Source organism: Panulirus ornatus, chromosome 9 (genome assembly GCF_036320965.1).
Source record: "Panulirus ornatus isolate Po-2019 chromosome 9, ASM3632096v1, whole genome shotgun sequence".
In the NCBI taxonomy this organism is placed as follows: Eukaryota; Metazoa; Arthropoda; class Malacostraca; order Decapoda; family Palinuridae; genus Panulirus; species Panulirus ornatus.
In genome coordinates this window covers 49,161,514-49,187,478 of record NC_092232.1, presented here as the reverse complement: position 1 = coordinate 49,187,478, position 25,965 = coordinate 49,161,514, and the positions used below count along the sequence as shown (strand labels likewise).

The window sequence follows — 25,965 nt, the reverse complement described above, 5'->3', positions numbered from 1 at the left end:
GTATAATGCACCGAATCCACAACTCCCTTTCCACATCCAGGCCCCACAAAAGTTTCCATGGTTTACCCCAGACGCTTCACGTGCCTTGGTTCAATCCATTGACAGCACATCGACCCCAGTATACCACATCGTTCCAATTCACTCTATTCCTTGCACACCTTTCACCCTCCTGCATGTTCAGGGCCCAATCACTCAAAATCTTTTTCACTCCATCTTTCCACCTCCAGTTTGGTCTCCCGCTCTCCTCATTCCCTCCACCTCTGACACATATATCCTCTTTGTCAATCTTTCCTCACTCATTCTCTCTATGTGACCAAACCATTTCAAAACACCCTCTTCTGCTCTCTCAACCACACTCTTTTTATTACCACACATCTCTCTTACCCTTTCATTACTTACTCGATCAAACCACCTCCCACAGCATATTGTCCTCAAACATCTCATTTCCAGCACATCCACCCTCCTACGCACAACTCTATCTATAGCCCACGCCTCGCAACCATATAATATTGCTGGAACCACTATTCCTTCAAACATACCCATTTTTGCTTTCCGAGATAACGTTCTCGACTTCTACACATTCTTCAACGCTCCCAGAACTTTTGCCCCTCCCCCACCCTATGATTCACTTCCGCTTCCATGGTTCCATCCGCTGCCAAATCCACTCCCAGATATCTAAAACACTTCACTTCCTCCAGTTTTTCTCCATTCAAATTTACCTCCCAATTGACTTGTCCCTCAACCCTACTGTACCTAATAACCTTGCTCTTATTCACACTTACTCTCAGCTTTCTTCTTTCACACACTTTACCAAACTCAGTCACCAGCTTCTGCAGTTTCTCACCCGAATCAGCCACCAGCGCTGTATCATCAGCAAACAACAACTGACTCACTTCCCAAGCTCTCTCATCCACAACAGACTGCATACTTGCCCCTCTTTCCAAAACTCTTGCATTCACCTCCCTAACAACCCCATCCGTAAACAAATTAAACAACCATGGAAACATCACACACCCGTGCCGCAAACCAACATTCACCGAGAACCAATCACTTTCATCTCTTCCTACACGTACACATGCCTTACATCCTTGATGAAAACTTTTCACTGCTTCTAACAACTTACCTCCCACACCATGTATTCCTATTACCTTCCACAGAGCATCTCTATCAACTCTATCATATTCCTTCTCCAGATCCATAAATGCTACATACAAATCCACTTGCTTCTCTAAGTATTTCTCACATACATTCTTCAAAGCAAACACCTGATCCACACATCCTCTACCACTTCTGAAACCACACTGCTCTTCCCCAATCTGATGCTCTGTACATGCTTTCACCCTCTCAATCAATACCCTCCCATATATTTTCCCAGGAATACTCGACAAACTTATACCTTTGTAATTTGAGCACTTACTCTTATCCCCTTTGCCTTTGTACAATGGCACTATGCATGCATTCTGCCAGTCCTCAGGCACCTCACCATGAGTCATACATACATTAAATAACCTTACCAACCAATCAACAATACAGTCACCCCATTTTTTGATAAATTCCACTGCAATACCATCCAAACCCGCTGCCTTGTCAGCTTTCATCTTCCACAAAGCTTTCATTACCTCTTCTCTGTTTACCAAATCATTCTCCCTAACCCTCCCACTTTGCACGCCACCTCGACCAAAACACCCTATATCTGCCACTCTATCATCAAACACCTTCAGCAAACCTTCAAAATACTCACTCCATCTCCTTTTCACATCACCACTACTTGTTATCATCTCCCCATTAGCCCCCTTCACTGATGTTCCCATTTGTTTCCTTGTCTTACGCACTTTATTTACCTCCTTCCAAAACATCTTTTTATTCTCCTTAAAATTTAATGATACTCTCTCACCCTAACTCTCATTTGCCCTCTTTTTTGCCTCTTGCAGCATTCTCTTGACCTCCTGCCTCTTTCTTTTATATATCTCCCAGTCATTTGCAATGTCTCTGCAAAAACCGTCCAAATGCCTCTCTCTTCTCTTTCACTAATAATCTTACTTCATCATCCCACCACTCACTACCCTTTCTAATCAACCCACCTCCCACGCTTCTCATGCCACAAACATCTTTTGCACAAGCCAGCACTGCTTCCCTAAATGCATCCCATTCCTCCCCCACTGCCCTTACTTCCTTTGTGCTCACCTTTTTTTATTCTGTACTCAGTCTCTCCTGGTACTTCCTCACACATACATTTTTATTTTCAAAGATATTATCATCTTGATCACTATACTTCTTATTGCTACTAAGTACCAATTAATGTCATTTTTGCATAGCAGCCTTGTGTAACATCTGTCCCATACATAGCTGAAGAGTAAACAAAGAGGCCTTAAGCATTTTACAGCCACTATAGACCATTTGAAATGTGATTGTTGGCACAGAAGCATGACTCATAGATCTACATGAGATCCTCTTTACCAAACAGTGTAACAAAAAATGATAAAAGTATGAAACTATTAGGTCTATGAATATCCATTTCATGAAAACATTTTGAAAGACTTCTTCAAGAAATTAATGGCACTTTTATCTTGGTCAGATCACTTAATCTTTAGAAAATCAGTTTCTCTCAAGGGGAGCATCTAATTGTTCACTCATGAATATGTGAAACCTGTTTTGGCAAGGTATATCTCTATGTGGATTAAGAAACACTATCTACTGGCTCAACAGCCTTTATATTTATGTCCTATGATGTAAGAAGGGTTACATTTTATGTTAGCCTTTCATAGGATCCTTGTGCTTGAGGAAATCAAGAGATCTTAAGTAAACATCTAACACCTTTCTCAGATGGTTCTTTAGTGTAAACATGATGGATCTATCCTTTGTGGCTAAGGACTCCTCCTTCAGGAGAGTCTGCTATTGATGTGCCCTTGGATCACCTTTGAAAGGTATCTGTTTCCACTTTTGGTTGTTTTCTTCATTGGTTATTTTTAGCTTTTAAGTCCTCCTCTTTGCAGGTATGCTTTTATTGGCTGTGGGACAAGGTTGGAGAGAGAACTGCAGGTTTAGAAGTTAAAAATCTTTGTCTCTCTAATGCAGTATCCTGGGAGCAATTTCTTTGCTTTCTTTTTGAAAAACCTTTATCTTCACCTATGGTGTCAGCTTTTGAAATGTTGCTTGCAATATGAGAATTCTGAGCTACTAGATAGATAAGTCTCATGGACTGGTTGGGTTGGTGATGTGATCACTGGCAGACTGTGATTAGTCAAAGGGATATTCAAAGGGAACAAGTTATTGCTACCATGGGAAAGTGATTAGTATTAAGCTAATGCTTCTCAACTTGCTGGACAGAGTGTCAGAAAGTTGTCACCCTTAGAATATCCAAGAGAAGCTTCATTGCTCATGGGCCATTGCTTTTGAGAGAAAAAGTTTTTCAAAGTGAGATGTACAATTTTTCATCTAATTCAGTTCCACAATTTCATATCTGAAGTAAACCTTAAGTTTAATGTATATGTGTTTTCGACACATTTGTCTTTCACTTCCTGTTTTATAGAGAAATGGAAGAGTGATGATGCAAGAACATATTCTTGCTTTATTTTATTAACCTTAAATGAACTTTTTCAGATTCATAAACAAGCTTTTGAATATTCTACCGAAACTGTATGGGATCCATCGCACCCATGTCTTGGAATGTTTAATATCACATTGTTCTGCCATGGAAGATGTATTCACTCACCTGAGAGAACAGAATCTTCTTGATATCTTAGCAAGAAAGTGAGTATATTTTTGTCTCTAAATACAATATAGACACAATGCTGTGCTTACAAGGAATTGATTATATCATATTTTCATATATAGATACAGAGGTGATATCATTTTTGATATGTATTTCTCATTGTATCTGCATTATATGTCTACCAATACTTCTAAACAGAAATCAGCAACATCACTTTTTTCTTCTTGAAGAGCTTGTCAGTATTTTCTGAATACCTTCTCTTATTCATCATGCCAATTAGATGGACATTGTTTATATGAAGCTACTGTAAAAAGATAGAGACAATAAGTTTCCAAGTTCAGATAAAGTGTTCCTTTGCATTTGTTAGTATTCCTTCAGGGTCCTTGTTGCTAGTACATGTTGCAAAGTTGCACCATCTGCACTCTTGCTCTTAGTTAGGAGCTACTTAACCCATTTGCTGTGGCTTAGGCACATAAACCAAGTGATTGTGTTTTCCTGTTCATTGTTATGGGGTGTAATTGGTTAGATTTCTTGAAGTAATCTCCTCTGCCTTCTGGTACATCATACAACTGTTAACACTTTTAGTGGCACCCCATTCTTTGTTACCAGATGCTACAGCCTAAATTTTTTTCTTTACATTGGTCAGTCTATTTCAAGATGCCAAGGAGGCCTGTATGAGATTTACACTCCCATGTTATGTAATGATTTGTGAAATTGTGATAGCCTTACAAGGTGATAAGTATTATTTATGAAAACCTTTAGTCATGATATTTGTTTTTGACCAGAAATTTACAAAATTACCACAATTCTCACCATATATATTGAGTACTTCTGATGTCTGCCTGCAGAGCAGCATAAATTAAAGGGCACATAGCTCTCAAAAATATTGTTTAACTAGGTTGAGTTTTATGTAATTTAGAAAATCAAAATCTAGTTGTTCATATTAACAAACTCATGGAAATATGTTTTATAAGTTTTTTTTCAGAATATATGAAAACAACCCACAAACAGATTACACTGGATATAAGGATTGATGCATTGAAAGGTTTAAACAGGCTGAGAAATGGGAGAGCAAAGGGGAATTCTGAAAGGTATTTGTTAGAGTTGAAAGACCAAGAAGAAAGAATAGAATCACAAAACAAACCCTTGGGAGACATCAAAAGTGGAAATTGATAGGAATACAATACTGAAATAAATACAGATGGACTCGTAATATATGGAAAACATCTAGAGTTCAGGAACTGAATTAAGGAAAGCAAACATTTTATTGCTGGAATAATGGAGGTAAAACTTACCAAAGAGATAAGATCTGACTTATTCTGTGCTGAGAAATCCATGATAACAAGAAGGGAAAGGAAAGTCAAAGGAGGTGCTGGATGGGCTTTCCTCATAAGGGACAGTTCTAAGTTTTAGGATGTATTGATCGATACACCATGCAAACAGTACTTAATGGAAAGAGTAATTGTAGTTTAGAGGGTGTTCTTTGGAAATAGAGTGTTATGATTTGTGCAACTGAGAGAGATAACATTTTGAGAGGGATAAGTGGCGACTTTTTTGCCGTGGCCACCCTTTGATGGGAGTTCCCAGAGGGAACGGGCATCAGAGATATAGATAGATGAAAAGATTGAACAGCAGTCTCTGTTGGTTAAGGTACATAAGATGAGATAGCTTAGGGACAGTTAGGTACTGGAGTTGCAGGATAATGTTGGAGAAGGAGATGTCAAGTGGGTTGGTTGAAGTATAGGAGACAGTCTTGGCAGGTGTCTTTTGATACTGGAGAAGGTGATGATGATGAAGCAGGAGCACATAGTGGAGGTGCGTGACTGTCATGTCTATGTAAAGCTTGAGAAGGAGGTGTGTCTGGCATGTATTGCAGCTCCTTAAGTGGATGGTTGCTGCTGGTTATTGCTTGGGATGCAGGAGTGCCTCAGGCATGGCCTTAGGTCTCATGTTGTTACAGTTAATTCTCGTAACAGTCAGAGGTGATGTCCTATGCAAGGCTTTCTGAAGTTGGATGTCAGAGATGAGACAACACAAGAAAATCTTCCAGTAAGATGAAACATCAGGAGTCAGGTTGAGACTTCTACTTACAGAGGAAGCACTCTAAGGGAGGCTTGAGTCTGGGGGATCATAGTTACTGATTCCAACTTGCAGTGATGCCCAGGTATACAAGAGGCAGAAAGGCCAGGTACAAAGGCAGTCTGTGAGGAGAAGCTATTTCCAAAAGGAATTGGAGACCAAAGCAGAATATCATATGCTTTTATTTCCTTGCATGTTGTTGGACTGAGGTTAGGTCTGTAAGAGCAGCTATCCTCATGGAAAGGATCAGGTCATCTGTTTAATGGAATGATCACAGAGGCAGCTTTTACCCTGACACTGCCAAACATCAGGCATGGGTGTCAAGGAGTGATGCCACTAATGCAACCATATCTTTGGCCACCAATCTCATTTATCTGGAAATTGGTAGGTCAAGTGAGATCACATGCTGCAGCTTATTTCACCAAATCAGGGCGCTATCAGTATGGTGATACTTTGTTGAGTGATAATGGGTTGCTACATTAGAGTGAGTCACCTACCTGACTCTGCCCTGTAGTAATCCCCGGGTATAAATGAGGCATTGGAATTGGAGACCACTGCATGATGTCGCAAGCTCTAACCTTTCTCCATGCTGTTGGACTAAGGTTTGGTTCTTAAGAGCAGCTCTCATCATGGAATGGGTCAGGTCATTTATTTAATGGAATGATTACAGGGGCAGAAGTTCACCTGCCACTGCTGAACATTGAGTGTGGATGTCATAGATTGATACTATAGATGCAGCCATAGGTTGGGCCACCAAGCTCATTTCTCTGGGAATTAGTAGGTCAGATGAGGTCAAACACAGTGACTTGCCACTAGTTCAGGGCACTGTCAGTAGGGTGACACTTTGTCGAGTGACAGTGGGTCACTACAGTAGGAAAGATTTACAAATTGGTGTTGGTAATTATAACCTTGCAAAGAATCTTAATGAATTGGGACAAAAATAATAGTGAAAGGTGGAGGGATGGAGTGAAAGATGCTTTTGGTGCTCAAAGGACCTGAGCATACAGGAGAGTGAGGCATGCATGGGATAGAATGAATTGGACTGATATGTTATACATAAAGTATTTAGGGAAAACCACAGAGAGGTCTGTAGGACTTAGCATGGATTGTGGGCTCAGGTTTCAGTGTATTCTACATGGCATCTAGAGGGTGGATTAGAGTGAATGAGGCCATTCTTTGTCTGTTACTAGCAATACCTTACTAATGTGGAAAACTGAACACGCATGAAAATATGTAAAGAAAGAAAGAGAGAGAGAGAGAGCCAGGTCTTATGAGCAAAAAACAAAGTACTACCTGTAGAAGAGGGAAAGTGAACCAACATTGAGGGTAAGGCAAGTGGGTCAATCTTTAAAGTTTGCCTGGGAGAGTTTATAACTCAGATCACTTTCAACTCAATTTTGTCAAGTGAGGATGCAGACCTAGAACCATCCCAGATGTGAGAGTAGTTTTCCATACAAAGACACATCAGTCCTTTGTATAAACGGAGCAACTGCTCAGAAGTTTTGACGTCTAAACAGGACTTCCACTTTCTTAAGAGGCAGACTTAGCTATATTCATGATGTGGGTTTGCCAGGAAAGAGTGAATGTTACTGTGTTACCAAGTATATTCATTGAGTGAAAAGGTGGAATTACAAAATCGTCAAAGGAGAGAGGAGAGTTGTGAGGAGTTTTTGATAGAGAAGGTTAGAAACTGGGTTTTGTAAGCAATAAACTTAACCAGGTTTCATTTACCCCACTGAGACATCGTGTCCAATTATAAGTTTACTAAGTAAGTTGTGTCATGATTAGATGCAGATTGAGTGAGAGAAGAAGGAGCAGAATTGAAGGATGTGGAGGAATGCATTGTTGAGTAGTCAACATATGAATGCTTTTGATTATTAGTGGAAGAAGGAAATGTTGAGAAAAAGGAGAAAAAGTTTAGGGGACAGGAGAGAACCCTAAGGGACATTGCTGTTGAAGGAGAGAGGGTGTGGAGAAGCTGATCCATCAGTAACCAAAGAAATAAATTGGCCAGAGAAGGAGCTAGATTTGTAGGAGCAAAGTGAGTGAGGGAAGCCAAAAGAGGAGCTTAGAGTTGAGACTCTGATGGCAACCTGCTAAAAGATTTAGATTTGTCAAGGGCAGCTACATAGCATTCCTCAAAATCTTTCAGACATTAGTAAGGTAGGAAAGAATATTACCAGTGGATCTTGCCTTGCAGGAGGCATAGCGGTGATTAGAGAGAATATGAGAGCTAAGGAGGGGTTCAGAGACTTTGGAAATGGTAGATGTCAAAACTACAGGATGATAGTTAGTGGGGTTTAAACACTCACCTTTCATAGGGATGGGATGTACCAATGCATGCTTCCAAGGAGAAGGAAAAGTTTTTGTTTTTAAACAGAAACAGAACAGACAAGGAAGTGCAGGTGCAGTTTGCATGTAATGATCAAGTTTTATTATGTGGTAAATGAGTATGTAAAATAATCAGGGAGGATGCCAGACTCAAAGAGGATATGTGATCAGAGAAACTACATCTCTCTATCTCCAATTTGGTCTCCCCTTCTTGTCCCCTCCAATTCTGACACACATTTCCTCTTTGTCAACCTCTTCTTTCTCATTTTCTCTATATGTCCAAACTATTTCAGCACACCCTCATCAGCTCTCTCAACCATGCTCTTTTTATTACCATACCTCTCTCTTACTTTTTTATTACCCATTTGATCAAACCATTTTACACTGCAAATTTTCTGTAATAATTTCATTTCCAACACATGTACCCTCCTCTACCCATCTTTATCTATAACCTATACCTTCCATCCATACAACATTGTTGGGACTACTATACCTTCAAACATACCCATCTTCACCCTCCCAGAAAAAAAAAGCAGCTTTTTCCACACATTCTTCATTGCTTTTAGTATACACATGCACACCCACACACACACACACACACACACACACGCCTTGTGACTCATTTCAGCTTCCATGTTACCATTTGCTGCCGTCTTCACTCCATCTGAGACACTTCACTTCCTCCAAATTTTCTCCATTCAAACTCACCCCTTAACTTACCTGTCACTTTACCTTGCTAAACCTAATAACCTACCCTTTCACATTAATGACCTATCCGGTCACACTCTTCCAAACTCATTTGCCAACTTATGAAGTTTCTAATCCTTTGTCATCAGCAAACAACAGCTGACTTAATTCCCAGGCCCCCTTATCCCTTTCAGACAACAGTCTTGCCCCTCTCTGCACAACTCTTTTATTTACCTGCCTCACCACCCCATCCATAAACAAATTAAACAGCTATGGTAACATTACACACCTCTGCTACACACCTGCTTTCTAATGGAACCAGTCACTCTCCTCTTTTCTTACTCATAAACAAATCACATTACACAGACCTGCCTTCTCATAGAACCAGTCACTCTCCTTTCATCCTTCTCATACAAGGCATCTCTGTCTGTGCTATCATATGCTTTCTTCGGATCCATAATTGCCTCCTACAAATCCTTCTGTTTCTGTAAGCACTACTTATATACATTCTTGAAAGAAAACACCTGATCCCTACATCTACCACTTCTAAAACCACATTGTTCATCCCCAGTCTCATGCTCTGTACATGCCTTCGTTCTCTCAGTCACTACTCTTGCGTATAACTTACCAGTTACATTCAACAATCTTGTACCTCTGTAGTTTGAACACTCTTCTTTGTGTTCCTTGCCTTTATACTGTGACACTACAATTGCATTCTTCTAGTCCTAGCGCACTGCACCATGATCCATACATACATTAATAATCTTAATTAACACAGTCACCCCTTTTTCATAAGAAATTCATCTGCAATGCCATCCACTCCAGCCACCTTGCCTCATTTCATCTTACACAAAGCATCCACCTCATCTCTCTCCACCAAACCACTCTCCATGACTCTCTCACTTCGCATACTACCTTGACCCAAACACCCTACATCTGCCACTCTATCATCAAACACATTTAACAGTCCTTTGAAATACTCACTCCATCTCCTTCTCACCTCATCACTACCTATTACCATGTCACCATTTATCCTCCACACTGATATTCCCATTTTTCTTGTCTTTTTTGCACACTATGAACTTCCTTCCAAAACATCTTATTCTTCCTGAAATTTACTGATACTTGCTAATCCCAACTCACATTTACCTTTATTTTCAACCCATGCACCTTTCTTTTGACCTCTTGCCAATTTCTCTAGTACATCTCCCAATCATTTGCACTCCATCCCTGCAATGTTTGCAGAGGCTCCAACCTAATGTTCCAAATGACTACTACTATCCAGTGTTCCTATCTACTACTTCTACCGAATGCTCCTGCCTAAATATCACTACATACTACTTCTATCTACTGCTCCTACCATTATGCCAAGAGGCAGGGCTAGTGCATAGTGCTCACCTCAGGAAAATCTAGAGTTACGAAGAATAAGCTGTATGAGTTAAGCTTTGTCAAGTGTTGCAAATGACAAGGAGAGATTTTATGTTTGTACACGGAATGCCAGTAGTCCACATGTTAGTGAAGCAGGAAGAAAAGACAGCTACCTGGGTCAGAGGAGTGCAACTTGACAACCACTAAAGTGCTGCACACTATGCAGATGTCACTAACTCTCCTGATACCAAGGCAGGTAGTACTGGTACTATACCTCCCTGGTCGTTGGCTGCCTTCCTGTGAGGTAGCACAAGGAAACTGACAAAGAATGGCCCAACCACTCATATTCACACATATATAAACATAAACGCCCATACACCCACATATACATACATATACATTTCAACGTATACATACATATACATAGACATATACCTATATACATATTTACATATTTATACTTGCTACCTTCTTCCATTCCCTGTCACCAGCCTGCCACACAGGAAACAGCATTCCCCTGTTCTTGACACTTCCTTACTAATGCAGAAAATGTCAAATGTGTATGAAAGAAAATGAGTGGTTCAAAACAAGTGTAGTAGTGGACCAAGGTTTTGTGTTGTCCTTGTGTTTATTGAGAATGGCATTACATTAGATGAAAGCTAGGTGGAATGACTGTAGTGTAATATTTAATCATGGAGGAACAGAGAGGGAGTCGCTACAGTTGTCAGCAGTTGATGCTCTTTTCATAGCTGAATCAGAGGAAGAGCTGGTTAGAATGATTGGTCATTTCATTTATGTATTTATGAAGGAAAGGATGCTGAAAGTGAATGCAAATCAAAAAAACTGTAGTTTTTGAAAGGAATGTAAGATCAGAGTGTAACAGTGATTTGATTGACAGAGAATTTGTGAGAGTTTAGATATCAGAGGGTAAAATTTTGTAAGGGTGATAGTGGTAAAACTAAAGTTGAGAAGAAAGCCATGCAAGGGAGATGAAATGGTGGTACGCTGAAACACTGGTATATGGAAAAGATCTGATCTTAGAGTGTGCAGGAAGCTTGCTTGAAAGGGTCATTTGTCCCATTTCAAAGATATGGATGCGAAACTTAAATTTGTGTAGGTTAGGATTAATTTGAATTAAGAAGAGAATAGATGGATAGATTATGTACTATAGTTGAAAGTATGAGTATCTACCGTGGAGTTGTACTGACTACCTCTGATGGGTTTTCAGCAGTAGATAGGGATAGCAGGAAGGTGGAATGAAAAAGTGAAAAGGATGTATAGTATACTGTGTGTGAGGTGGAGAAATTATTAGAAGACACATGGTTGATATCATTCAGGATGTTATGGCCATGTAGGACATGTGGCAGACAGTAGATGGGTCAAGAAGATATTATTATCATCATTGCATAGCCCCAGGACCCCTTCTCTAAGGACTCCTGCAGCTCAAATGCTGCAGGTAAGGATGGACTTCTGTTAAAAAGATGTTTAGCAGTACAGCTGAATGTACTTAGGGATGTAAATAGTGGAAGAGATGGGTAGAAGTGAGAGAACTGCTTAGGGTTAGACATATTTCAGGAATGAGTTGAGGTTAAATGCAATGACATATTTTGTGTATGGAGACAGTGCAGATACCTGTGATATGTTGGTCATTTGTGAATCAATTTTGTGTACAGAGCAAAAATGTAAGAATTTCACTTATAGTTGTGGTAGTCCATTTTTCACTCTAACATGAGGAGGCATGGGTTAAGGATGCTTATGAGAGATTTCAGAAGCTTGATATACCTGGTTCTTCTCATGGAAATGGGAGTGGAGCCTAATGATGTGAAGTTTTATTATGGTGCTGAATAGTGTCTGTAAGCTGTAATATCATTATATTTTTATTTTAAACTTGATTTCAGAGACCCATCCACTCAACTTGTGTCACTTCAGTTGGTCAGTGCTGTTATGCATCGTCTCACTCCACCTCATATGGCATACTTCATGTCAGGCATTGTGGCATTTGCCTCTCATCCTGCACCAAAATGCCGAGAAATTATGTATGATGTCCTCTTTTGGATACATGATAATTATAGGTATGTACAGCACTGTATTTTTGGCAATATATGAATTTGGGAAGGCTGTTTTTATCCCTTTCAGTACTACAGACCTATGACCTGGCACCCCCTCTCTTTACAGCAGATTTTTAGAAATAAAAAGTAAAGTTAATTCATGTATATTAACTGTGACAGTAAATAGCGTACATACCCTTGATTAGAAAATAAGAGAACATGTTTGGATGTAGTTCCTTATGCTGGTAATGGGACATTTTAAATAATGTGGTCTTCAGTTGCCTCAAGCCAGTCAGTACTTTCAGGTGTTTCAATATGCTTTAGCATTTTTTTTTTTTTTTGCTACTTTTATGTGAATACAGAAATGTAATTATTGAATTCCCATGCTCATATACAGAATTTTTCAATGGGTGGGAGGGAATGAATCTCATTCATTGGAACTTAGAGGTAAATAGTATTTAAGAGTATGTATAGCAAAAATTTATTATACAATAATTAATTACAAATGTCCCTTGCCAACTGCAGGGTTACATTCCTGGAAAACCTCGTTTGGCAAAACTGTGGTTGGCATTGTGCGAGTCTTATGGGAAATAGGGGATTGGGAGAGTAACCACTGAGAAACTTATCTTAAATCCTACCATGAGTATGTAAAGATAAAAAAATCAGCATTTTATACCTCAGAAACATGTTCATTTTACAATAGTGTAAAAAAAATTATGAACAAAACTTCACTGAAAGATGTAAAGATATAATTCTGTGTAGAATGATGGCAGTACATTAACCCTGAGGCACTGCACTTGGCCTCTGTATTCCTACAAAGCAGACAACTAGCCATGCTGCACAAGTGGCAGCTTTATTTCTTTTTATGGTTCAAACTGTTGACTTACTAACACCAAATGCATTGCGATAGATGTTGCATCATCATCATGTGCAAGGCCATTGAATAAGTCCACATTTGCTCTAAAGACTCCCACTTTTCTTGCCCCCTTGTGTAACAATTCACATTAATAGGTTAATGCTTAGTTGCCTTATCTAAGAGCTCAGAGTACAGTAATTCCTCAGATGAAATGGATCCAGTTCACATGAATTCCTCATTGAGCTTTAAATATAGTTAAGTACTTTTTTTTTTACAAAGTGTGCTGTCTAACCATTACAGTGCAGTTAGGATGCAGAGCAGTTTCTAGCTGATTTCTGATTAGTTTAATCTCTGACATAGTCACTTACTCTTTCGCTACCCTCTGTAATCAATTAACCACTGTAGTTTTATGAATAAGAGAATAAAGCAATAATATAGTAATAAAGTAAAGTCTGTGGCTTAAAAACTGCAAAAATCTATATAATTATGCATTAGGTTAGATATGATTGGATGCTATGAATGTGGTGAAAGAAGGGCAAAACTCAGCACTTAAGATTAGCCATAACATATCAAAATAACTCACTGTATACTATCCAGTTCCCAAAGTTGTGTTCATATGAGCTGGTAGAACAATGTTGAATATGAAATAAGAAAAGACTCATAGCTTGAGAAAAAACTCAGTTATTTTGACATTGCTTTCTCCAGATCGGTCTCCCCTAAACCAAGATATTTCTTAAATACCAAAATATTGAAATGAAAGAAAAATCTATTTCTCTTATGAAATGAAAAGAAACATTTGATTTAGTCGTACTCAAAATGGGTAGGAAGTTAAAAACTTGTGGTTACTGTTCAGAGCAAATGGGAAGATAATGATTTTAGCATTCATTCCAATATAACTCAAGTGTACAAGTTGAGGAATTTATCATTTGTTTCTTGATTTTTTTATTATTATTTATCTGTCTATATCTCTGACACCTTTTAACTGGAACTCCATCAAGAGGGTGGCCATGGCAACAGTCTCCATTACTAGTGAACTCCATTGCTGCTTCTTATCCTTTAGTGCCTCACCCTTAACAGGCCACTGGCATAAGGCATCACTTGTGCATTGTTCACAGAGGCTCCTACTTAATGTTCCTTCTGACTACATATATCCGATGTTCCTTCCAGATGTTCCTACCTACTATTACTATCTATTGCTTTTACCATTTTACCAAAAGGCTGGGTTAGCACATAGTAATCATTACAGGAAAATCTAGTTATGAAGAATGATTTTTATGCACTGTGTTCTCATGTGTTTTATATGACAAGGAAAGATTTTATGTTTGTGGACAGAATGCCAGTAGTCCACCCAACCCACCCACATACACATGTATATCCATAAACGCCCTCACACGCACATATACATATCTATACATTTCAACATATATATATACATATATATACTCAGACATATACATGTATACACATGTACATATCCAGACTTGTTGCCTTCATCCATTTCCGTCACCACCCCGCCACACATGAAACAGCATCCCCTTGGGAGACCAGTCTGGAAAGACCACAAACATGAATATTACACTTCTCTTTGATTGGCCAGAAATCTTATTTTACATCTTAGGCAATCTGGATGGTATATATTATTATTCCAGTTTATAACAGATAAGTGTCAGTGCTAATGACCACACTTCTTTTGTTACTTTCATATAATACCTTACCAATTTGCTCACACAGTGAGCTTTTTTCTTCATTTATCCTTGGTTAAGGTGAGAACTATATCATTTGTTTTTTGGTTGGTATTTGTTCATCATTGCCACTTCCCATTTAGTAAGGCAGCATAGCCCTCTCCACAACCAGGCCCCAATGATCTTTCCAATGATCCTCCAGCCACTTCACTTGACCTGGTTCAGTCCATTGACAACACTTTGGCCCGTGTATACTACATTGTTCCATTTTACTCTATCCTGCACATGTATTGAACCCTCCTGCATGTTCAGACCCAGATCACTTAAAATCTTTTACATTCCATCCCTCCATCTCCAATTTGGTCTCCCCCTTCTCCATGTCCTCTCCACTTTTGACACATATATCTTATTTGTCAACCATTCCTCACTCATTCTCTACATGTGTCCAAACCTTTTCAGCACACCCTCTTCAGACCCTTTAACCATACTTTTTTATTACCACATCTTTCTCTTACCCTTTTAGTACTTACTTGGTCAAACCACCTCATTTTTTTGTCAACCATTCCTTGCTCATTCTCTCCATATGTCCAAATTATACCAGCACACCATCCTCAGCTCTCTCAACCACACTCTTTTTATGACCACATGTTTCCCTTACCCTTTTATTACTTACTTGATTAAACAACCTCACTCCACATATTGTCATCAAACATTGAATTTCCACTTCATCCCCCTCCTTTGCACATCATCATCGAAAGCTCATACTTCACATCCATATGATATTGTTAGGACTATTATACCTTCAAATCTTAACAATGAGAATGATAATAATAATGATAACAAAAATACTTGAAAGGGAAAAGGAGAGATATATGGGAGGTATTTACATGGAAGGAGTGCAAGTGATTGGAATTAGGATGGGTATTCTGAGACATTATGAAAGTGAGGGTAGTGACATACACAGAGCATTAGACTTTGGAAAGAACAGTGTGGTTTTAGGAGAGGTAGAGGATGTTTGAATTGATGTTTGTTTCGAAGAATGTGTGAGAAATAGTAAGAGAAGCAGAAAGATTTGTATGTAGCATTTATGGGTCTAGAGAAAGCATATGATAGGGTTGATAGTGTTGCTTTATGGAAGATGTTACAAATATATGGTGTGGTAGGAAAGCTATTTGAAGCAGTGAAGAATTTGAATCAGGAGTGAGGAGTGTGTGCAGGTAGATAGGGAGGTAGGTGAGGGATTTTCAGGTGAAGATGGATCTGTGGCTGGGGAGTGTAATGTCACCATGCCTGTTTAGCTTGTTTAGGGATGCAGTTATGTGGGAGGTAAATGCATTGTTCTTGGAGAGCATGGCAGATATGCAGTCTCTTTGAAGCAGGGGGTCATGGGAGTTGAGGAAGTTGTTTTTTGCTGATGACATGGCATTGGTGTTACATTGCAAGTGAGAAACTGCAGAAGTTGGTGTCTCAGTTGGAGGAGTATGAAAAGGGAAAGTTGAGAGTAAATATTAATATAAGCATGGTTATTAAGTTCAGCAATGCAAAGAGACAGGTTAGTTGGGGTGTGAGTTTGAGTGGAGAAAACCTGGAGCAAGGGAAGTGTTTTAGATATCTGAGAATGAACTTAACAGTGAATGGAGCCATGGAAGCTAAGGTGAGTCATAGGGCAGATGAGGGAACTAAGATTCTTTAGAGCTTTGAGGAATGTATGGAAAGAGATCACTCTCTAGAAGGACAAACATGGATATGTTTGAAGGTATAGTAGGCCTGATAGTGTTGTATGGATGTGAGGCATGGGCTTTAGATGAGAATGACCAGGGGAAGGTGAACATGTTGGAAATTAAATGCATTAGGACGAAATGTAGTGTGAGAAGGGTTGATGAAGTAATAATTGAGTAAGAGTGAGGTGTGGTAATAATAGCATGGTGGGGCGAGCCGAATAGGGTGCACTGAAATGGCTTGGACATATGGAGAGAATGAGTGAGGAGAGGTTGGCAAAAAGGGTACATGTGGTCAGAAGTGGATGAGACAAGGAAAAGGGGAAGACCAAATTGGAGATAGAAGTATGGAGTGAATAAGATTTTAAGTGTCTTAGGCCTGGACATGAAGGGGTTGAAAAGCATGCATGAGATAGAATGAATTGGAGCATTGTGGTTTACATGGGACAACGTGCTGTTAGTGGACTGAACTAGGGCATATGAAGCAGATGGGAGACAACAGGGAAAGGTCTGTTGTAAATTGTTGTAGATAGGGGGCTGTGGCTTCAATACATTACACATGACATTTAGAAAGTTGATGTGAATAAATGAGGTCTTTTGTTCATCACTTCCAGGTGCTACCTTACTAGCATGAGAAATGGCAAACAAATTTTTGAAAAATCCAATAATTTCATGAAATTACCAAGACTTTCCTGTGCTGCCAAAGCAGTTTGACATCATACTATTGCCTGTAACAACTTAAGGGTAGCTAATGAATATACTGGATGACAAGACATGGTGATGGTAGTGGACAACAATAACTTTAATATTTACTTCCCACTTTTCATGCAATATGATGATTGCGTTGGACTACAGTAACACTAATATTTGCTTCCAACACATCATGCAGCATGGTGGTGGCAGTGGACAAAATTAACACTAATATTTACTTCCAGTGCTTCATAGAGCATGCTGGTAGTAGTGGACAACAATGATATTTATTAGCAATGCTTAATGCAACATTCATGAAAGTGGATTACCTATTTGTACCCTCTACATCGCATGGAAAAAATGAAAGAAACTATATGTACCATTCACAGGGAAAAGGTTAAAAAGAATTTTTTTTTCTTTGAAAAACATCTAAGTAGAGTTGAAATGCATGAAGGCACAAGTAATTTTTCATTTCAAATGATCATTTTTGGGTCTCTTGGAAACTGAAAATTAGTTTTGCTTACATGAAGCATGTTTCCATATTTGTGCACAGATTCTCTTCATGGTTTCAGTGGGTTTGTAGAATCTATAGTACTGTAGCTATTCATTTAGTTTTAGTCACATACTGAAATGCATCACTGGCAAAGTGAAAATGATAGTCAAAAATGAAATTGATTGCCCCTGTTCTACCTCTTGGTACCATTTCTCACAGCAGTAATATTGAGAGCTGTATCATATATTATTAAACTCCACACTCTTCGACAGGCAATTTAGTTGTTTAGTCATGGATTTCATATCTTGGCTTTTTCAATTTTTTTTTATTACATTGCTTATTTTATTTGGATACACCTCTCATTGTTTTCAAATACATTCTTATTCACTATAATGCTAGCATTTGACGCTTCACGTATAACAGGGTCATGATTATTTGATTTTATATAGGCTGTTCATGAATCATGAATACTTTTATTACCCCTTTATTTTAAGATTTATGAATAAACACTCCTTTTTGTAAGTAAGCTTGACGGGTATTCTCATATCTAGTAACTGGGACTGTGTGTTTCTCCCACTCACCACCAGAGGGTCTGAAGGCATCTCGTGGATCACAATCTGAGCATGGCTTTCCACCATTGTGAGCATTAATTTTTGTTGAGCAGCTATGCAGACAACACATTTGCTCTGCTGTAGTGCTATTCTGTTATACACATGGATACTTTTATCTTGTCATTCAAGAACTTCATTGACCACATCCATGAAGCGGCTATCTGGTTTGCCTTAGACAAAGATCCTGTCTTTGAGGCAGCCATAATTGAGTTTGAGGGTTTACAGAGGATTACTTCTACTTGCAGTAAGGTTTTTCAAGCCATCTATCACCCCAGGTTAGTTTAACTCAGTAAAATCAGAGTGAAGTTGATATGAATATAGTGTTTGGAATGAAAGAACTGAAAAAAAGTTCATTATAATACTTACTAATTGCTAAGTAATAAAGAGCTAAATTTCTGTTTCTTTCACACGTGCGGCTAGGTTGCCTGCTGCTGGGCTGTCTGCCACTGGGTCCAATACTCCTGTCTCTCCCTGTAAGTTTAACTTTTAAATCAGTTTCTGCATTCGAAAATGAGAGTAGAATGAAACTGTATGAAAATTTTTATAGTGGAAGAATGAATCCTTTACTAAGAATGGAAGAAATGTGCAGAGATTTTCTTTTTTCACTGGGGGCTCCGGTCATGGACAAAATTTCACATCAAGGCAGGGCAATGATTGAAATATAGAGAGGATTATGAAAGGGAAAAAGAAGAGATAAGGGAAAGTATATATGAACTTTGGGGGAAGTGAAAAACCTGTCTTCCAAATGTGCCAGGTCATAGTTATTGGGAAAGACATGAAAAGGTAGAGTTCCATTGCTTCGAGGTGTAGGGGAAGAAACAGTAATCAGAACAGCCCACCCTTGAGTTGCCACCGTCCACACTGTAATCATATAACACAGCAGCTTGATGAGTATTGCATGGTCTAGCTAGTGGTGTGGGCACATAAGCAGCTATCTCTCAAAAGCAAAAACCAAAGTAATATCTATAGAAGTGGGGAAGTGAACCAACATCATGGCATATGGTAAGAGGGTCAAGTTTGAAAGTTAGCCTGAGAAAGGTTATTAGTCAGACTGCTTTTGACTCAACTCTGTGAAGTAAGGATGCAGAGTTGGAGCCACCCCAGATGTGAGAGCAGCACTCCATATAAGGATGAATCAATCTTTTGTATAAATTAAGCAACTGTTAAGAAGAAAAGAAGTTTCATCATTTAAACAGGACACCCAGTTTCTTAGAGGCAGACTTAGCTATTTCCATAATCTAGGATTTCCAAGAAAGAGTGGATGTTACAGTAATACCAAGTATGATCATTGAGTCAAGAGTTGGAGTTGCAGAAACATGAAAGGAGAGATGAGAATTGTGAGGAGCTTTCCATAGCAAGTTAGGCTGAAACTGAGTCTTAGAGGCATTAAACTTAACTAGATTTCATGTACCCCATTGAGATATCCAGCCCAATTCTGATTTTGTTTAGGAACGTGTTTCAAGATGAGATAAAGATCGAATAAGAGAAGACAGAGCAGAATTGAAGGATGTGGATGAATGCAGTGTTGAGTTGTCTTCCTATAAGTGCATTTAGTTACTTGTGGGAGAGGATATTAAGATAAAGTTGAGAAAGTGTAGGGGACAGGGCAGAACCTTAAGAGATGCTGCAGTTGATGGAGAAAGGGGTGGGGGAGGCTGATTCATCAATAACCATAGAGACTGATGAGTTGGAGAGGAAGCTAGATATGAAGGAGCAAATGAGGGAGCGAAGCCGAAAGAGGAGAGATAGAGATGAGACCCCCAATGCCACACCCAGTCAAAAGCCTTTGATATGTCAAGGGCAACTACACATGACTCCCTAAAATCTTTGAGGGTTGATGACCATATATTAGTAAGACAGGAGTGAATGTCACCAGTGAATATTATCAACTAATGATCAGCTGAAAGACTGAGTTTCAAAGTGTCTAAGGATATGGGAGTTGAGGAGGGATTTAAAGATTTTGGAAATGGTAGATGTCAAAGGAATTAGATGATAGAGGGGTCAGAACAATCACCCTTCTTAGGGATGGGATCTATTAATGCATGCTTCCAAGAAGTAGGAATTGTTTTGATTTTTAAACAGAAATGGAACAGATAAGCAAGCACAGATGCAAGTTCAGAGGTACGCTCTTTCAGTACACAAGGATGGATGCCGTCAGGACCATAATCCTTGCTTGTGTCCAGAGAGAGAAGTACTTTTTAGATAGTCTGAAAAGAGATTATGGGTAGGAGCATAGGATTAGTAAGAGGAGTATCAGAGGGTGAAGGAATGTTAGTCATCCAAAGTGGAGTTAGGGGAGAAATGGGAACCAGAGAGAGTTGCTTTGTCAGTGGGAGAGGGACAGCTATAGTACCATCAGAAAGGAAAAGTGAAGGAAAAATAGAGTGACATACATTGTGAGAAATGCCTTTACCTGACAGACAACTTGCTTGCACTGATACCAGTGATAAAAGCTGAATAGGAGTCATAAGGAGAGTTTTTCCAAGCTGATATGCCTGATACCTTTCTTGAATGGCCTCAGAACAGGATTGGTTGAACCATAGATTGGAAGAAGAGGTTGTCTAGGAGGTAGAGGTGATAAATGCTTCCATTCTTACAAGAATAACCTCTGCTATGCATTTGGCGGAGACAGAAGCTTCACCACTTGAGACAGTATTTTACTCGAGGAGTCAGAAAAGAAGTTATATAAGTTATTTCAGACAGCTTTGTTGTGGTGCCAGTATGTATGCTAGAAGGGGCTGCTAGAGGGGGAGATGTAGTTAAAATAGATCTGTTTATGAGTGTGTGATCAGATGAACCAATTACAGGCGAGATTGTGTACTTCAGTAGAATAGACCAGAGGTGAAACACAGAACCAGAATATTATGAGAGTGGTCCCAGAAGTCAGGAATATGCATGGGGTAGGAGATAATTTACTCTAAATCATTGAGAATAGAAAATGTAAGGGCTTCAGTCCCTCCACCATCCATATGGATGGATTGAATGAAAGAAAAGTATGATGTAGAGTTAAAGAAGAAAATTGGTATTGGGAGGAAGAAGATAAAACAAAAATATAATTTTCCCTTGTTTTATCTCACAGCTGTACAAGCTAGGCCTACCATGCAGCCTTTTCTGACACAGCACCAAATAGGAGGATACTGAATTTGGGGTAACAATGTCGAAGGATGGTATTTGAGGAGTCCAGGGGGCTTGGGAATGTTTCTTTTTGGGTTATATGTACATCTCATATATGCTTAAGATTTCTCTGTACTTCTGTCAGTGGTTAAGTAAACTTTTAGAGCAATATTTGATGTGTTATTTGGACCTCCAGCCCCTAACCTAACATATTCATGGAAAACCATTAAACTGAAATTCATGAAGCTAAGCTTTTAGAATTTCTTAGTCTTTGTATCAAAAATCTTCATGGCTAAGCTGTATGAAATAGTTCAACATGGAAATTTTTGTAGGTGAATTATTAATGTATTGAATCAGGCCTCAGGCAAGAAGTCATGAAGACAGATGTCTAAGGTTCTTAAGTTGTCTCAGTATTAAAAGGTAGGTGTTATTTTATCATTTTCAGATTTCACTATGGAATCAATGTAGTGTGAAGTAAACCTGAGTATGCAGTGAAACACATACTTGATATTGACTTTTTCCATTTAGTTTACATCAGTATTTATGATTAGTGTTATGGATATTGGGATAACTTGCAATTATCTTTATCAAGAAAAAATCCATTTGTTTTTGATGTGTGAAAAGACTAGCTATAGGATAGAAAGAATCACTGATCACCAAATTTCTGCACAGTTTCTTGCTTTAGATGAGTAGTGATGGAGTATTGTAGGTGAAGTGTATGGACAGAATATTGAATTTATGATTGTCTTTGTTCACACAAACTGAGTAAGAGCATAGAAGCAAATTAATTTGATATCCCTAACAGGTGAATTGCTTTGTGATTTGTATTTCCAGCAGTTAACTAAGTTGACAAAGCCGCTTTTACTAGATTTTTTTTACCAGTGTCAGTGTTGTTTAAATAAAAGCACCAAGAAATGGTGAATAACAGCTTCTCATAATCTTCCAGGGGAGACAATAGTGTAGAAGGAAGGAAACTAGAATCAGAAGCCAAAGTAACCTTGCTACAAGCTATGAAAGAAGAAGATGCTGCTTTGAGACAGAGAGTTCTCAACTTTTGGCTTGAGGGTAAGATCACTGTAAAGAAAATCTGTCGAGTTCTTTAGATCTCTATACTTTTGTTACACTTGAATATAGTTATCCCTGATAAAGAATTAGAATCTTTGTGAAAAAGAAATATTATTTCATTTTTTTTTTACCTTTTCTTTTTGATGAAACTCTAGCATTGTTGTATATCTACATTGAAAATCTATTTTGTTTACTACGAAAACCTAACATTCTTCATAGGTGTTCATCATTAACTGAGTGGCACCTCCTTAGCTTTAAGCTTACTATCCATACCTTGCCAGCTCTGCAAAGTAATAATTGAAGTGAATAAAGATTTGAGAAAATGCAAACAAGAAGGATTGCTAGCCAGAATCAGGTAGTGTGGCATCTGTGTTTGTACCCTGCTGGGTTGGGTGGGAGGATTGAAGTGTTGCAAGTTGAGATACAAAAGGTGCATGTGAATTTGAATGCCTCTACATTTTCCTAGAGATGGGGGATTATTTAGATGAGTGTAATATGAGAGGAGTAGTTGATGAACATAGGTAGGGGAAAAAGAATTCTACCTATGTATTCCTTGTGTGTTGTAGTAGGTGACAATTGGGGGGTGGGAATGGGGGGCTCGAAATCCTCCCTTTCTTGTATTTCAGTTTCTAAAAGAGGAAACAAAAGTAGAAGCCAGGCAGGGATTGCTCATCCTCCTTGAAGGATCAAAAATAGTGTGGGTAGAAGGAAAGATTGGAATTATGAAATATGCATGGGTGTGTGTGTGTATATGCACATGTGAATATGAAGACTGTGCAAGGTGAGGATGAAATGAAACATTTCTGGAGAATTTTGAGTGACTGTATAAAAGGTTTTGAGAATGAGAGAAATTTGGTTGTAATGGCCAATATAAATGTGAAAGTGGGATGTGATGAAGTTGGTGAGATAGTTGGTAAATGGAGAGTGTGTTAAGTAAATGAGGATGGAAGTTATCTTGTGGATGTTTGTGCTGATAGAGGTTTATTCCTTGCAAGCACTTTTTTTTTTTTTTAGCACAAGATGATTCACAGATATACATGAATGAGAAATGATGGAAGAGAAGAGCAAATGGCTGTGATTGACTATGTGGCAGTGGATGATAGGTTGAGAAAGGCTGTGTTAGATGCTAGAGTTGTGAGAGATTTCTCTGGAGACTATGAATATTTTGCAGTTCTCATGGAAATAAGGATCAAGGACAAAAAGTTTAGATTGAAGTGCAGCAAATGAAGGGATGTAGTCATGTGTGAATGAGGTGTTTAGAATGTTTAGAGAAATACAATTAAAGGTTTTAGAATTAGTAGTTTGATACAAGTTCATGAGATATAGAATAAAAGGGGCAAAGGATGTTGGACAGGATGGTGGACGGAAGAGATTAGAAATGCTGTGGAAGAGAAGAAAAAGGCATGTGATGAATTACTTAAAAGGAATATACCAGTGGAAGTTCAGCTAAGGAGGGAAGAATATAAAATTTGTAAATGGAATGTTTAAGAAACTCATAGAGGAAAGCAAAGAAAGAGTAGATGAAGATTTTGGAAGAAAATTGAATGAAAAGTTTAGTGAAAACAGAAACTTTTCCTAGAAGGAGGCAAAAAAGGAAAGAGGTGAATAGAAGAGTGGAGACATTAATGGGAGAAGTAAAGAAGGGGAGTTGTTGAATCAAAAGGAAGATTTGAAAGATGGAAAGAGTATTTTGAAGAACTGATGAATGTGGGAGAAGTTGAGGCAGCAGTTATTGCATGCACGGGTATGGAGGATGGAAGGAAGAGGATACAACTGCAAGGGCCTATAGCAAAATGGAGGTAAGAAGGGCATTAATGAGGCTTAAGGTAGGAAAGGCACCTGGAATGGATTGAAATGCAGAAGTATGGAGGAGAAAGTGTGAGAGAGTGGATGCATCTGATATGTAATTCAGCATGGAAACAGAATGTCATGCCTGAGGATAGGGTAAAAGGTAGTGTTCCTTTGTTCAAAGGAAATTATGCTAAAGATGTATGTAGCAATTATAGGGAAATAAGTTTGTTAAGTATACAGAAGAAGCTTATGCAAGAATATTGATTGATAGTGATGGAAGTGACTGAATGCAGAATGATTGTGGAACAAGGGGGTTTTAGAAAAGTTACAGGATGTGTGGATCAGATTTTTGTGGTAAAGATGAGTATGGAAAGGCATTTAGTGAAAGGTAAGAAACTGTATGGAGCTTTTATGGATCTGGAGAAAGGATATGACAGAGTCAGGTGGAATGTTGTATGGGATGTGTTAAGGATATATGGGGTAGAAGTTTTGAGTGGTGTGGAAGCCTTCTACAGAGGAGCAAATGCATGTGTAGTAGCGAATAGAAAGTTGAGCAAAATTTTCAGTATACATGTGGGTGTGAAGCAGGGCTGTGGAATGTCACTGTGGGTTTTTGATGTAAATATGGATGGACTGATAAGAGAGATGAAGGCAAAACTAGGGAATAGGAGTGCAGAGATGGAGTGTGGCATTGAGGTATGATGGCTAGTAGCAAGTCTGTTTGTAGATGGCACTGTGCTGTTTAATGAATGGAGAGGAATTGCAGAAGGGTGTGAGTGTATTTTATGTTGTGTAAACATAGATAATTGAAGATAAATGCAGTAAAACTAAATTAATGGTGTTTGAAGGAAAAGCGAGTGAAAGTATAGATTTTGCAGCATCATATAGAGTGAAAGAAGAAAGTTTGCTAAACTGTTTTGGATATGGGGGAAGAATGACTAGAAGAAATGAGAGTGTAAGCATTTAGGAGCTGTCTTGGGTAAGTTTGGTGATATGGAAGGAGAGATAAGAGAGAGAGAGAGAGAGAGAGAGAGAGAGAGAGAGAGAGCAGTAAGGGTAGAAGAGTCATAGGTCCCCTTGATAAAATGATGAAAGGTATAAGTGTAAGTATGGAAGTAAAGAGAGGATTAATGGACCGCATAGTCCTCCCAGACCTGACCTATGCAGTTGAAACATGGCCATGGAATGAGTCACAGAGATCAAGAATCCATGGTGTGGAAATGAGCTATTTGAGAGTCGCATGTGGTATGACCAGATGGAATGAGGAAAGAGATAAAGAGATGTATGAAAGATGTGGTATGGCTGGGAATGCAAAGGAAATGAATTGTGGGGTTAAAGTGGGTGAAACATATGTTGAGGTGGTTTGGGCACATGGAAAGAATATACAACTGGGAGTTTACAGGGAGAGTGTGTGATAGTATAATTGGTTGGTGTGAAAAGAAGGCCACCTGTGATGTGGGAAAATAGAGTGGAAGAATACTGGAGGAAAAGAAACAGGAAGAATGCGTGGACTGATGTATGTGAGGGAGGCATGTAAGGACTGGGATAAGTGGACACTTTTTGCTATTGCCACCCCTTTGATGGGATTTCCCAGAGGTAACAGGCATTAGAGATATAGGTAGTTATCTGGGTTCTCCTTTATGTATTGGTGTTACATAAGACATTTTATGAGTATCTGTTATGCTTGTTTGGTCTATGTCTTGTCTCAGCAGCATTGTAA

General features: G+C 38.8%; 1 protein-coding gene across 1 annotated transcript in view; it reads left to right on the top strand.

Annotated features, from left to right (window-relative positions):
- The window catches only part of LOC139750406 (DNA-dependent protein kinase catalytic subunit-like), a 254,167-nt gene that overhangs the window by 173,967 nt on the left and 54,235 nt on the right, over positions 1–25,965 (top strand). The window contains exons 36-38 of the mRNA XM_071665164.1: positions 3,601–3,750; positions 12,076–12,249; positions 22,336–22,454. Coding sequence (XP_071521265.1) covers positions 3,601–3,750; positions 12,076–12,249; positions 22,336–22,454 — 443 coding nt within the window. The remainder of the gene's footprint in view (positions 1–3,600; positions 3,751–12,075; positions 12,250–22,335; positions 22,455–25,965) is intronic.